Source organism: Lepidothrix coronata, unplaced genomic scaffold, assembly GCF_001604755.1.
Source record: "Lepidothrix coronata isolate B3197 unplaced genomic scaffold, Lepidothrix_coronata-1.0 Scaffold25, whole genome shotgun sequence".
Taxonomy (NCBI): domain Eukaryota; kingdom Metazoa; phylum Chordata; class Aves; order Passeriformes; family Pipridae; genus Lepidothrix; species Lepidothrix coronata.
In genome coordinates, this window is record NW_016690205.1 from 3,709,705 (window position 1) to 3,724,454 (window position 14,750).

Sequence of the window (14,750 nt, forward strand, 5' to 3'; positions counted from 1 at the left end):
GGGGCAGCTGGGGACATGGGTCAGTGATGAGTTTGGCAGTGCTGGGTTAACAGTTGGACTTTGAGGTTCATCAGTGGTTGATGACCTTAGAGGCCTTTTCAACCTAAGTGATTCTGTGTATACTCTTCCCTTTCCACTTGGAGGGATTTGTCTGTCCTGAGGAGGAGGCTCCCTAAGAGGTCCATGTCACCAGCCTGGGCAAAGCATTTTGCTTTTGGACAGACAATGCTGTGGGTCTGGGCTGGCATGATGGGAAAACTTCAAGTGGCTGAGGGGTGAGCGTGCACCTCTGCAGTGGCAGAAGCATTTTGTGTTCACAAATGTTTATCTCTAGCTGTTTCTGTTGGCCTAACAGAGTATGTTGCACAAATGTTATCAACATACAACCTCGCTGCAAAAGGTAAATGGAAATGGTTTCCATGAGGCTGAGGATGGCAGTCACCAGTGCAGTAACTCCCTTCCTCCTGAGTCTCCTCAGAAGTCCAATCCAGCATCCCAAGCATGGAGCCTGCATGGATTTGGAGGCTTTGGAGCCATGAAGGCTTAGCTTTTGGATTTGGAATTGGATGGGACCATGGCAGGTTGCAATTCAGAAGCCACACAATACCTTGATTATGGGCAGAGAAGAAGGAACCAGATCCCCATGTGGCAGAAGGGGCTGGCTGAATATCCCACCATCCTGATGGCCACCAGGTTCCAGCTCTGCCTGGCGTACCATCCTCTCCCAGGACATATGTGCAGCTGTTTCAGGACAAGCAGCCTGGGAACCAGTCCAAAGCCAGAGTAGGCATGTGTGCTGCTCCCTCTTCTCCACCGTAACGCTGGTATGCACACTTTTAATGCCTGGCCCCTGCTGAACTGCTCTGGCTTTACAAGATGAGAGAGCTCTGCAGTTCTGACAGGAAAATTGCTGCCCAGATGCCGGAACACCAGTGCTCTGCTTGTTTAAATATTTGTTCAGACCAGCTCGACTTTCCAATGCGTTTTTCCATGAGGGATTTTGGAGGTAGGGGAAAGAAGTCAGTACTAATAAAATCCCATGCTCTAGTGTACTCACATGAGAGCATTTAGCCAGCAGTACCCTCTGTCCCGACAGCATCACGTCTCCCCGTCGCCGTCCTGCCTTCCTTCATACCTGTTTCTTACAAGTGTGTGGATGGATCTGTATATGTCCTGTCCACAGAATTTCAGGACTTTTAACGTCCACAGCTCTTAATCTGGCTTGTTCACATGTGCTGTGTTTCCTGAGAGAGAAAATAAATAGGAATGGGTGGAGGAAAACAGCTGCTGTCATCCGCTTCCTCAGCGCTGTGTGTTCCATGACTGGTTGGTGCCCTGCACCCTGCAGAAATGGCAGGAACTGGGATTATCCAAGGGTTAACTTACAATCACCATGACTAAATGTCATACCTGTGAAGAGCAGTACAGAAAACACTTGTGCTGACCCTCTCCCAAGCTTTACATGTAATGTCCATGGAAGTTTGCTACTGCCAGCCTCCAGCTTGTGATCTGTTCTGATCAATTCTGATCCTTTAACTTCTTTACTTTTGTCAAAGTCCCACTTGCTCTCCCTGAACCACTTCATATATATGGTTACAATCCCCATTTCCAGTCTCCTCCCTGATTCCCCAGTGTGATGTCCTGCATCAGATCTTGGCAAGTGCCCATTTAAAAAGACCTGCTGGAAAACCTGGTAGAGCAAAGTGCAGCAGGCACACCAAGCACTCCTCATGCACCTATTTCAGCCCTACCAGTGCTCTCAGCATCCTCTTCTAAGGAATTGTGTGTCTGAGCTCATTGGTTAAAGCATCATCATGCAGCCAACTGATTAGGAACAAGCAAATTACCACAACACTTCAAATTAAATTTTCAGCACATATATGTTTGAGAAGTGCAAGTGTTCACCCCAGGAAATGCCTTGAAATTCAGAAAAGCAAGGATATGGCGAATGGCAACCTTCCAGTACCTAAAAAGGCTCCAAGATAGCTGAAGGGGGACTTTTCAAAAAGGCATGGAGTGACAGGACAAGGGGGAATGGCTTCAAAGTGCCAGAGGACAGGGTTAGATGGGATATTGGGAAGAAATTCTTCCCTGGGAGGGTGGTGAGGCCCTGGTGCAGGTGCCCAGAGAAGCTGTGGCTGCCCCATCCCTGGACAGGACAGGACAGGCTGGACAGGGCTTGGAGCAACCTGGGATAGTGGGAGGTGTCCATGGCAGGGGGTGGAATGAGATGAGTTTTAAGGTCCTTTCCAACCCAGACCATTCTGTGATTTCTAGCATTTTTGTTTTATTTTGGTTTTGGGTAATCTATGCAGAAATATAACTCCCTATGCCCTCAATCTCACTATTTTCCAGTATGTTGAGATACATTGCCTGGAGAAGTGCTGTACTTCAGCTGGTTTATTCTGCTCAGTTAAAACTGCAGCAGTTTAACATAAATGGGAATGATTAAGTCACAAGCCCACAGACTTCCTTCAGGTGTCAGCAAACAATTTGACTGTTAATATCTACCTGTTTGTGGATGCTTAAATTTGAATTAGGCACAATTAAACACAATTAGCTGTGTGTGCAATTCTGGGAGGCAAGAGAGGAGCAGTGGAGGATGCTGGTTTGCTCTGACATGGGTTTGGTTTGCTTGGAGACATGTTGAGCAGGAGGAGATGGCATGGCAAGGTCATCTCTAGGTGCTTCCTGCAGCCACAGAGAAGGCATCTTTGGCTGATGGTTTGTGGTTGGATGCTTCTGTGGGTGGTGCACACCCTTCCAAGCAAAAAGAATCTTCCCAAAAGAAAGCAGCAAAGCAAAGGAAGGTGCTTTATGAGGACGGACCTTCTGCTCTGACTCACAGCAGCTCTCCAAAATCCAGGTTTTTAACCACAAAAGCCTCCCTTCCTATCCCAGGGAGATCTGTCTGTGACATGAAAAGGATCCAGATATGGTCTTCCATGGAGTTCTGGGACCTGCTCCAGCCCTGGGTGTTGTTGGTGGCTTTGGTGCAGGTTTGTCTCTCATTGTCCTGACAGGAAACGTGTTCCACAGCCATCCCTCAGCTGCCCATCTAACAGTGAGCTGTTAGTCACTGTGTTTTATCTGGGTTTTCAATGCCAAACTGATTAAATTGCACGTTTCAAGAAAAAAAGAGGGTTTCACTCATGGCACCGAGTCTAATTATTGCATCTGTCCAAAGCAACAAGCAGAGGTTACAGTGTCTGTTTGCATTCCTCTTAAAGAAAACCTTGTTAAACTCTGTCTTGCATATTTTACAGCTATGGTAAGAGCCCCTGAAGAATATGCTGTCAGGAGAAATGGTTTCAGGCTTTTTTATCTCATTTTATGGAGCAGGAGTGTGTGCTGGTTAATCAGGGAGTTAGTGGGAAGTCTGAATGGTGACACAGAGGTGCCTTGTACAAACAGAGGGCGAGTTTGTGGGATGGAGTTTGCTGACAGAAAGTGGAGCTGCTGGGAAGGTCAGTGATCGTGGGACACAGAGTTATGGATCAGCTAAATGACTGCAGCACTGTGCACTGGAATGCGAGATCATTTGTCTTTTTATAATTAACTTTGGTGCCTTGCTTTGGCCCTGCGTGGTGTTTTTCCTACCCACCCCAATTTTTAAAGGATTATGTCAAAGCTAATTTTAACCTGTGACACTGATCATGTGTCGATCAATCCCCATCTGCTCTCGTTCTCTGAAGTCAAGTTTCAGCAGGTCTCGGATTGACCTGGATTCTGGGGCTGTTTCCATCCCTGTGGCCATGACTATCCGTGTCAGCTACCTCCACTCAGACTTTTATCTGTTAAATATTTTGTCCGTGCAGTAATCCAGCTGTTTCCTTTTTGTCCTCCTTATGTTTTGTTGGAAATGAGCACAAGTGAGGCGCTGAGGAAGTAATTCCAACCGGTACGTGAAGTTTTCTAGGACAGCATGACATGAAGGTCTGGAGCTCAGACAACCCTTCCTTGCTCCTGGTGGGATGGTTGGCTCCCAGCTCACAGGACACCTCAGCACTCAGGTCCAATCCCCTTTGCAGAAATTGTTCCCCATTAAAGTGCCACTAGAACTCTCTGACAGCACCATCCAATCCTCGCCTTGACCCACAGTCTAAAACTGGAATCCCATCTGGTGTGGGAAACAAAAGAATTAAAGTCTGTGGTTTTTGGGTCATCTTTTTACGCTGTCTCTTCTCCCTGTATTTTCTCCATTTGCTTCCAAGACCCCCAGTAGTTCCTGCAAAGGACCAGGAGGGCCAGTGTAGATGCCTTTATCCCTCACAGGTGTTCAGCTGCATCTGAGTGAACCATTGCAGAAAATGACACTGAAGTTAGGGCAATTCAAGACCATCCCTGATAGCTGAGTCTGGGTAGGGAATCTGGCTCGTCAGAACAGGCTTATCCAAGTGGAAATCTGACCCAGACAGCAAGTGAACCTTCTGATTGTTGCAGCAGCTGATTTTTCACAGCACATTGTGATGTGGGGTTTGGTTTCGTGCTTCACCAGCAGTAATCCATCGCTTTTTGCCAGTCAGTAGTTCTGACACTGGACTTTCCCTGATAGCTGGAGCTTCTCTTACCAAGTAAAGAGTTAAAATAGCAGAGCCAGTTTCCTGCATCCCCCTGCTGCTTCCTTGATGTCTCTGAGCGAAGCATTGATCTGAACTAACCAGTTTAGTATGAGCATGGGGTCTGGCTCAGAGCTGCTCAGCTGCTGCAGCCCTGACAGTGATAAATGGTCCCTGGGAGAGGAGGATGTTTAGTCATCTCCTGAGGATTTGATAGACATGAGTAACTACCGAGCCTCAAGACCCCTGTCTGAGTTGCATCATGTTAAAGATGCTTCACATCGTTCATGTGTGGTGAGGCACCGGTCATTTTGGATGGTTTTGGCTTTTCTTTTGAAGGACATACTCTCTTAACATCACCCTGAGCGCAGATCGTGTGTCTGCATAGGCACTGAAGAGGACCACCCTGGATTTTGGAGAGATCCTGTGCTATGCCACTTCTTTCCCTGAGCCCTTCATACCCCAGCAAAGTGGCCACCAAGGGGCAATGCACCAGTGCAGTGCCACATTCCACAGTGCCGTGGCCAACGTGGGCTGGAAAATGTTCCCTGTGTGTGCACATCCGGACTGGGGTGCTCAGCCACTCCAAGGAGTCCTGCTTTGCTGGAGAGAGTGTTTCCCAAGGCTGTAGTTGATTTTTCACAAGCAAGTTTGTGCACTGGCCAAGACTGCTGACAGCTCAATGTTCAGCTGCAGTATATAATTTTCTGTCATTTTGATTTATGTTCTTCCCTGCAACCAGAGTCCCACGTGAGAAAAAAAATCGGAAGGAGTCTATCCTAAAGTTAGCTCAATGCTAACTTCTTCAACTGACCTAGCAAATTAAAGATATTTTTAGATGGGGTTTTTTATTTATTTATGGAAGATGAAAGAGAAAAGTATTAAAAAATAACCTCTGCTGTCAGTTCTGTGACCTGCAGTTGTGATGTCTGCCAGGCAATGCGAAGGGTCATTGTCACTGAGAGAGAAGCAAAGCTGGAAGGAACTGTGAGACCAAGATCTGCTCTTGGCTGAAGTTTCCACCTGCACTTGATGGCCCTGTCCAGGGAGGCTCTGATGCACCAAAGCAATGCCCAGGACATCAGGGCCAAGCTCCAGAGCAGTGCTTCACTTCAGGGGATCTTAAAACTCTCAGCATCTGGGGGTTTCTCCTGGGAAAAAGCCCAAATTCCCCAGGGAAGAGGCTGGTGTAGAGCCACGGTCTCTGCTCCCTCTAGACAGCAGAAGAAGGGCTCATCCTCCAGCATCTTGGGTGTACCTGGAGGCTTCATGGCACAGCTCTCTCTTCTGCCTCACTTCTGGCACCCAGACTTGGGCTCCTGAACTGTTTTGCTACATTTAGAGCTTTGCTTCTTGGCATTAGTGTTTGGGGCTTATTGCTTGCAGTTTCCTTTCCACGGATGCTTAAAAGAGCGAGAGGGGGGAACAAACCATGGCTGGGCTGTTTGCGTGAGCTACAAAGCATCTGTGAGACAAAGGAAGGGACCACATGAAACAGCGCTTGGGGTGGCACTGACTGGGAGAAAAGCTCCGCTCACAGCCCCAGGAAAAGGCAAGAGAGCAGGGAAGTGTGTTTATCCCAGCTCTCTGCTTTCCTATGGAGTTCAGACAGTTTTTATTTATTGAGTTTCCCCCCACGTAGCGGCGATGAGCACATAGGTAATCTAAGACATATGACATGGCTCAAAAGGAGAGCTCCCAAATGGGCTGTGGGCTGAAATGAAGCTCACTTCCTAGCCCAGGGGTGGGGATTGCTGGTGAGGGGACAGGGAGGTGCCACAGGGCTGTCACAGGAAGGAAGCAGGTTCCTGGCTGGAGCACCTGCAGCACTCCTGGGCTCTGCTATGCACCCTGTCTGCTTTAAGGAAGACATCTACTTGATAAGGGCTGCATATTCCTCTCATTTTCTTCTGGATAACACCAGTAAAGTGTTAGTAAAATGATTGAAACCCTTGTGTTGTGAGCAAGGCCATCTGTCTGCAGCAAGGGCAGCAGAAGAGGATTGTAGGGTGCCCAGCTGTGACCCTGTAGGGTATTGGACTGTGAAGCAGAAGGGGAAGAATGGGGCTTGGATCAATAACAGGGGTGCAGCAGATAGAAATGGAGGCTATGTCCACCCCAGAGGGCATTTGGGCAATGCACCAGGGTGAACTTGGAGCTCCCCTGAGTTAAAGTGGGTTTTATTATTAACCTCAGTGGAGCCAGGAGTTAGTGGCTGGCCAGTCTGTGTGTTGTGATCCCATGGTATTTGGGAAATGGGTAAAAATACCTTATTTCATATATATTTATCTCTCTCTCTCTCTATATATATACACACATACATACACACACCCCACACACACCCCTTTCACAGGACACGTCAAGTGTATACAGGGCCTTTCCTTGATGGCTGGCATTTAGCAGCTGAGTTACAGATGGATTTCTGTGTAGTCAGCACAGATAATAATCACAAAAATCCTTTTAATAGATCAAAGAGTGCTGTGGAATTGAAAATTTCTTTTAGAAGCATTCATTTTGAGCAGTTCTTAAATTTTTCTCCTAATGTATAAGCTAGGAAAAAACATTTTTCAGGGGGTAAAATGGAAAGAAGTTTTATTCATTATTCTATTTAGATCTCCACTCAAATTAAAGATAAGTGACAAGACGTGGATGTTTTACTATACACCCAAAGTTATTTCTGTATTCATAAAAGCCACTTGGTTAAATCAGGGGTGAGCAATGATGACCATCAAAGGGATAGGTACACACTGGATTTTTACTTGTTTTATATTTGAAGGTTTTTCTCCATCATATATTACAACTTGCTTTACCTTCAGCAATCTAAACTCTTTTTTAGTTGAGGAAAACCTAAAAGCCATCATAATTACAGTTTTCATTGCACTCTAGCCCTGTAACAAGACAGAATTTGGATATTTAAAGATGCGTCTACCCCTTAAATAAGATGCTTTTATGACAGCCAGCCCCAGCGCATGGAGACATCATCCTGGTGCCGGACATGGCTTTGCAAGTGGCACAAGGAAAGCTGACTATCAGCTGAAAATACAAAAATATATTATTTTTCCTAGTTGCATACTGTAACTTTGCAGCAAGTAAACTCTCGAGCAGCGTGGGCTCTTGAAAGAGGCCGTGCCTTTGTGAGGAGCTCATGTGCTTGGACATGAGGAGCGCGGCTGAAAAAGGAGCAGAAAGGAAATAGCCCTGGGGAGCTTCAGTGCTGGGACTGAAGAAGTGATTTGATACTTGTACAGACAAGTGCTCACCAAACTCTGCACGTCGTAAATAATCATCTCCCTGTCTCCCCTGCATCCGATGGGAAATGCATCTTCCCCAGTGAGACACTGTGCTAAATAAAGGTTTGCCCTTCGTGGGGAGTGGGAGAGGTGGGAGGTGGACATTCAGGCTCTCGTCTCTTTCCCAAAGGAAAGTCATTAAGCATACAAAATACATATGTTTTCTCTTCAGCAGCTGTTGGGTTTCTCAGCCCAAGAGCCATAACAGGACCACGAGGTTTGGAAAATTTCTGCCTCCCACATCTGCCCCACTCCCCACCAGCAGTGCTGCTGAATCAGCGAAATGGGGTTGTGCATCTGCGCCTCGTTAGGGCAGTACTGCTAATTAAGTCACTGGCAAAAAATGGCTTCAAGCCTCTCTGCTTTGGGGTGGTGACTCACTGTGGAGGGTGAGTCTCAGCCTTGTGCTGGTGGTGTCTCAAAACTCCACTGTTGCGTTTACAAGAAGATGGTGGTCCTGCAAAATGAAACCCTGACAGAACCTTCCCTTTCACCTTTCATGTCTCTAGGTTGGAAGCGAGTTCTTCTTTTCTTTACCTCTTTCTAGAGAAAAACCATGGGGGAATAATTATTTGTAGCCTTGTAAGGTCTTAGACTTGCAGTGAAGTGTCCTTACACTGATCCCTGTCTGGTGCTGCTATTGCCTGAGTGAAGAAGTGCCATGTCAAATGCAGTGCATTGATTTGGATTAGTTCATTAACTGATTGGAGATTCTCTTCCAATCGAGGCTTTGCAAAGCTTTGCCCAGCTCAGTGGCACAAGGATATAGGATCTACCTGGGCAGATGTGGCTGTGGGGGAGAGAAGGGGAAAAGGGGAAAAAAACAGAAGAGGAAGGAATGTGAACTTCAGGCTCACCTGAGGGTGCTCCATCAGGGGTCACCTGGGTGCTGCCCTGGGCTGTGTGAGCAGCAGGAGAGCCAGGGACATGGGAGCTGTTTGGGAGCCTGCTCTTGCTCAGCTGTGCCCTTCTGTACCCTTTGCAGACCTTCAGATGAAAACCACCCCGACGTGAAGCCTGACGCCTACGTGAACAACCTGGCTGAAGCAGTCGACATCATCCTCCGGCAGATGTAAAACCAACCAGCAGGAACAGAGATGAGTCCTTGTGTGCTGCTTCATCCTCTCCCACCTCCACCTCACCTTAACAAACCCAGGCCCAGCCTTGCCCGGGGTGATGAGCACCCGCTTTCCTAAATATTCCACGTAATGGTACTAAAATGATCTACTGACCTCAGCCAAGGGAACACCAAACCCGCTGTCTTGAATGTTCTCCTCTTGGTGCCTGTGAGGAGCCTCTGCCTCCTCTGGGTGATTCTTGGGGGGGGCTGTTCCCCCTTTAACTCTTCGCTCACGCCGGGCACCCAGCCTGGAGGTGCGAAACAGGGAACCCAGCATGCCCTCACTAAGAGACTTACCTGTTTGACCCGTCTGTACTGTGCCTTTTGGGGTGCCTGAGATGGGATGGAGGATGTCCTTGAGGGGTGATGGAGGCCACCAAGCCCTGGTGGGGGCTCTGCAGGGTCCTGTGTGGGCCTTGGGTGGCACAAAAGCCCTGCGGAGGGGACACACCCCTGGATCCAAGCCAGTAAACATGGTTCTGCCAGGATTAGCCTGTCTGGAACAGCCATGGGTTAAGGCCTGGGAATGTGGTAATGCTATGACACATTAGGGAATAACTGCGCTGTCCTGTCAGGAATAAACCCCATCCTTTGGATCTGGCCTATTTGTCCTTGTGTTCAGTGGGATCAGCACTGGCAGAGATGTTTACAGGATCTGAAATGCTTTTTCCTAGCTGGAATAAGCTGGAAGCGGCCATGGGACTGATGGGCTTTGCCTTCCCTCCATCTGCAAGCAGACATGGCTGTGTGGGAGGGGATGTGGGTTTCCTACCTCTTCCCAATGAAATCCTGAACATGCAGCCAAGGGACTCCCCTGAGTCCCACACAGGCCCAGCTTGAGAGGGACTTTTCACAAGGGCATGGAATAACAGGACAAAGGGGAATGGCTTTAAAAAGGGTAGGTTTAGGTTGGATATTGGGAAGAGATTCTTCCCTGTGAGGGTGGTGAGGCCCTGGCACAGGTTGCCCAGAGAAGCTGTGGCTGCCCCATCCCTGGAGGTGTCCAAGGCCAGGTTGGATGGAGCTTGGAGCAACCTGGAATAGTGGAAGGTGTCCCTGCCCATGGCAGGGGGTGGAACAAAATGGTCTTTGAGGTCTCTTCCAGCCCAAACCATTCTGTGATTCTCTGCACTCACTGAACATCCCCTGGGACTGATCCTGTACCAGCACCATATGCCTGCCAAGAATCTGCCACATCAGTTTAGCTCCAACTCAGCCCCATCCTGCTGCCAGGAGCTCTCAGCACGTGCAGGGCTGCCAAGTGGTGCTCCATGGAGCAGGGGCAGCCACGAGATTTGCCTTTTCTAACCACAATAAGGGTTTCTAAAAGGAGCTGCTTCCTGCTTCCAGGCACTGCAGCTCTCCAGCACATCCCCAGGGTTTTTAGTTTCTCTCCCCCATCAGTTTTGCAGTACAGGTGTTGCAGCCTGTGTGGTAACACCCGTCCATTCTGCACGTGGCAAGAGCGTGGCTGGGACAGGGGCTCAAAATGGGTGAAAGAATTAAAGATTAGGGGTTGCTCCGTCACGTCCTCTGCCCACCCTCACCGACACTTGGCAGCGTTTACAAGGGTCGCCTTTTAGAGGCAAAAGTCCCCTTTTAATCAACATGTCAGCAGCTCTGCACCCTCTTGGGCTCTGGGCAAGACTTTTTGGGCTTTAAGCTGCTTCAGACCTCCCATGGGACCATGGTCAGGTGTGTAATTCTGTGTAATGTATATTTATATGTAATGTGCTGGCCAGTGCCTGCATTCAGCCACTGTTTCCTGCATCTGCAAGCAGGAGGTAAATGATAATGCCAGCTCCAGCAGTCCCAATAGCTGAAGAAGACCCTGCTTGCTGAAGGACACCAAAGTGATTCTCCTTGTTTCTGGAGCAGCCTATGAGTGTTGGAACACTTGTTTTTCAGAGCTACCAGCTGGCCCCTGAGCTGCAGGGCACCCCTTGGGGACGGCAGGGGAAAGCGGGCTGGGAATTAAATTCTAATAAAATAAACTACATCTGGGAATATGACCTTAGTGCAATTTTTTGGTCTGTTTTTGTATCTTTTATCCTCTGGGTAGTGGTTCAGCCAGATCATGTGGTACTGTCAGCACCCACACACACGGAAGGATGCCATAAACCCTGGTCGAACATTCGGGCTGTGACAGATCACTGAGAATTTCTTTTTTATCCCCTAATTCTTCCTTTTTTGTTCTATTATACTAAGCCTATCACTTCAATCTGATTAAGTTTAGGCAGATAAACATCCTGCCATCTGTCATGAAACTTTTTATACTGTTTGCTTGCTGGAGGAAGGACGGCCGTTTTCCTTTTTGGTTAAAAAGGGAGATTTCACCCTGTTTCCTCAAGTATTTATTTAACACTCCTGTGTGCCCTTGCCCTGCTGTCAGCTCTGGCCTTGCCTGAGTTTAGGGGTGGGACATTGAGTTTAGGAGTGGGACATGATCTCTGTCCTTAAACACAAAGTATAAGGTGCTACTTGGCACTTAAATTTGCATTTTGTTGTTATATTTTCAGCATTTCATTATTGTATTTTCATCTGTGTTACAACTAAGTGACAGCCAGGGTCAGGCTGGGGGAGCAATGGGAGACAACTCACACCACAGTGGGATGTATCATGTCTGCCTGCATGTGAATATCACAAAATGTCCATTTTCCAGTGCAACCCACAGCTGGGAACTCCTTCCTATTTCTAACACAGACACCCCGATTGAGGGTCCCAGCTGGGGGATTTGCCAACACACACACATTTTTGGGACACCCCCTCCCAGCACCCATGGAGATGGCCAAGGGGGTGCAGCCAGACCCCCTCTGGGAGAGGAGAGGAGGAGACTCCTGCCCCATCAGACTCCAACCAGTGCCACAACCCGGCTGTCACATCCCCGAGGGGCAGCGGTGTCCCCGAACCCCTTGACCCCACATCACAGAGAGGCGAGACACCGGCCGGGGGTTATTGAACCAGGAAGCTTTATTTACACAGTAAAAGTAACAAGCAATTTCCTGAGATTGAGCTGCTCTAGTGCAATCAAGTCATGGAGGGGGTGGGAACGTGCAGCCTCCTCGCCGGCCCGCGCAGGGGGCACCTCGGGCAGCCCCTCCCCGGGGACACGCGCGTCCCGCGGCGCTTGTGCAATTTTGCCAGCGAGACTTGGCTACTACAGGTCATAGCTTCAGAAGGCTTTGTTTTTTATTTTTCTTCTCATCCTTTTTTAATTTTTTTTTTTTTTTTTTTAATTTGGCCATCCTCTTCTTTTCGCTTTCTTGAAAACACCAAACTCAGACACGCCGGAAAGCACTTCTACAATCCTAGAACATCCTACGTCAGTCTATTCGCCTGGGCAGCCAGGAGCTTTAAACAATGCACTTGAAACACGACTTTATTGGCCAAACAGGCTATGCTAGAACGTAGAAAAATTACAATCTATTTTACAAACACTTCTTTTTGTTGGTTTTTTTTGTTGTTGTTGTTGTTTTTTTGAATGCACTCTTTCGTAGAACCGGCTCAAAGAGCTACATCTGCAAACACGCAGCAGACTCCCGTGTGCCTGCTAAGACTTTTTGTGTTAAAATCCTATTTTTTCAGGATGATTGCTGCTGACACAGCTTTGCTGTCATCCTAAAACCATGGCTGCCCAGACTGGGTCACACCTTGGACAAGCCATTGGGTCTCTTCACAATAATAAGCCTGTTTTAGCTACCTAGCAAGGAATAACATCCTTTGTCTGCATATTACTTTAACATCACATTCTGGCAGCCGGCAGGGATTTGTCAGGGGAGGAGTTGGAGGGTTACCAAAGCATCTGTGTAATAGGTGAAGTCCTTTACAAACCAAGAGCAGGACCCCCAGGGGGATGCCCTGCTCTCCCACTGCAGGCGTAGGGGACGGATCTCCTGACGCCAGGGAGCAACGCCACTTCTGACTTTACAATCAACAGGATGTCCCCTGAATCTGAGGCACATACTATATTATATTTAATATTTTTTAATTACTTTATTTATATATATATTTATATATATATAAATCCACAAACGTTTTACCTCTACGAGAGAGAGAGAGAGAAAAGAAATTTAAAAAGTAAGGCTTTCTTAAACTGAGAATAAGTACATGAAATCATACAAACCCAACAAGAAATACCCAACAGAACACCACCGTGGCCTCAAAACCGTCGCTAACTGTAGTCTGTGCCTACGCCAACGTGCCCAGTATAAGGCCATGACTCATTGGAGAAGCGTTTTTAGTAAGGCAAACAGGTTGTGCTGTATGTAAACTGAATGCTACGGCTACGTCCAGTACAGCTGGATCATGGTCCATTGGCCACCTTCCCACACTGGAGGGTTAGCATGGCACCAGGAGCAGCCCTTGGAAAGAAAACAGAAGCCCTTAGGAATTCCCCCAGTGATGCACATGCAAGAGCCCGCCCGGGGCTCTGCGACAGCAGCCGGACACAGATTTGGGTGACTTTGCCCCTTTTCGGCCAGCTGAGGAGGTGCCTGTGGCCAGCAGGAGCTGTGAGCCCCAGGACTGGGACATGTCAGTGGTGGGAAGGATGGATGGAGCATCAGGAAGACTCAAAGCCAAGAACTGTGCTGTGGGGGTGACCCTGCAGGGGCACAGACAGAGGGGCAGCAACCTGGGAAAACACTGGCATGGCTGGACCCTCCCAAAATGTCTGAGACCAGCAGCGTCTTCCACAACAGGAGGGCTAAAAATTAACCCACGGTGTATTTTCTTCTAAGTGATGCATCAAGCAACACTTAAAAGAGCTGGAGGGTTCCCCAAAATGAAAAGGCATCCCTGTCATCCCCTCTTCAAATACCTGGGGCTGGTCCTGCTTTCCTGGAGGGAGCAAAACTTCTGGGGTGCCAGGACAGGGATATCAGCTAATGGGTTCCACTGTGGTGAGAGATGACACACGTATCCCAAACCACTGCAGAAAAAAGTGCACTAACAACCAGAAATGGTGAATGAAACCTGTACCAGCAGCTCTCAGTCTTTCTGAGTTATGGACCCTCAAAGCACTACCAACGGGGGTGCTGAACCCCATTAAAAATGCCATGTCTTCAATTGCTGTTGGTATCCATGATTATTTTCCTTTCTCGCTTTTGCAAAGCTCGGGAAGTGAACCCTGAGCTTGAAGGAACCTGCAGAGGATGCTGTAAGCCACTCGTACAGACTCCCTAGAGCTTTAAACAAACAAACAAAAGAAAAAACAAAGGGAGAAAAAAAAAAATATGTCCTTCTAAACCTGTTAGCAAGTGGACAGCTTATTTTTAGCAAAGAGAATTCATATTGTAAAAAACAGAATGGTCACCATTTTATCTGTGCTTAAAAAAAGGCACAGGAAGAGGAAAAGCTTTCAGTGCTGCTACCTGGATTTTCAGCCTTTTGCCAGCTGACTTTGTCAAGTAACCCCGCTGTGACATGCCTTGGGCACACAGCCCTTCACAGTAAAGCCAAAAAAAGAGGGTGGCAGCCGTGCCCTGGGTAGCAAAGAGGGCACAGCTGCTGATAAATGGGTAAACAGCCCAGTCCCAACAGGGAGATGGGAACCCAAGCGAGGGTGGCACCAAGCCTGAGTGGGGCTGTTTCCCAACAGGGTTGAGAGAGGGGGCTGAGAATTAAAAAAAATAGGGAAGAAAGACATTTGAGCATCCCTGGGCAGCACCCGGCAAGCACTGCTGCGGACACCACCCTGCATGGGGTCCCTTTAATTCCTCATCAGGAAAACTAAAAAAAAAAAAAAAAATTTAAAAAAAAAAAAAAAAAAAAAAAAAAAAA

General features: G+C 47.9%; 1 protein-coding gene across 1 annotated transcript in view; it reads left to right on the forward strand.

The window, feature by feature from the left end:
- LHPP (phospholysine phosphohistidine inorganic pyrophosphate phosphatase) overlaps nucleotides 1–9,570 on the forward strand; it is an 81,232-nt gene extending 71,662 nt beyond the window's left edge. The window contains exon 7 of the mRNA XM_017809304.1: nucleotides 8,835–9,570. Coding sequence (XP_017664793.1) covers nucleotides 8,835–8,925 — 91 coding nt within the window. The 3' untranslated portion in view covers nucleotides 8,926–9,570. The remainder of the gene's footprint in view (nucleotides 1–8,834) is intronic.
- Nucleotides 9,571–14,750: the final 5,180 nt, after the last annotated feature.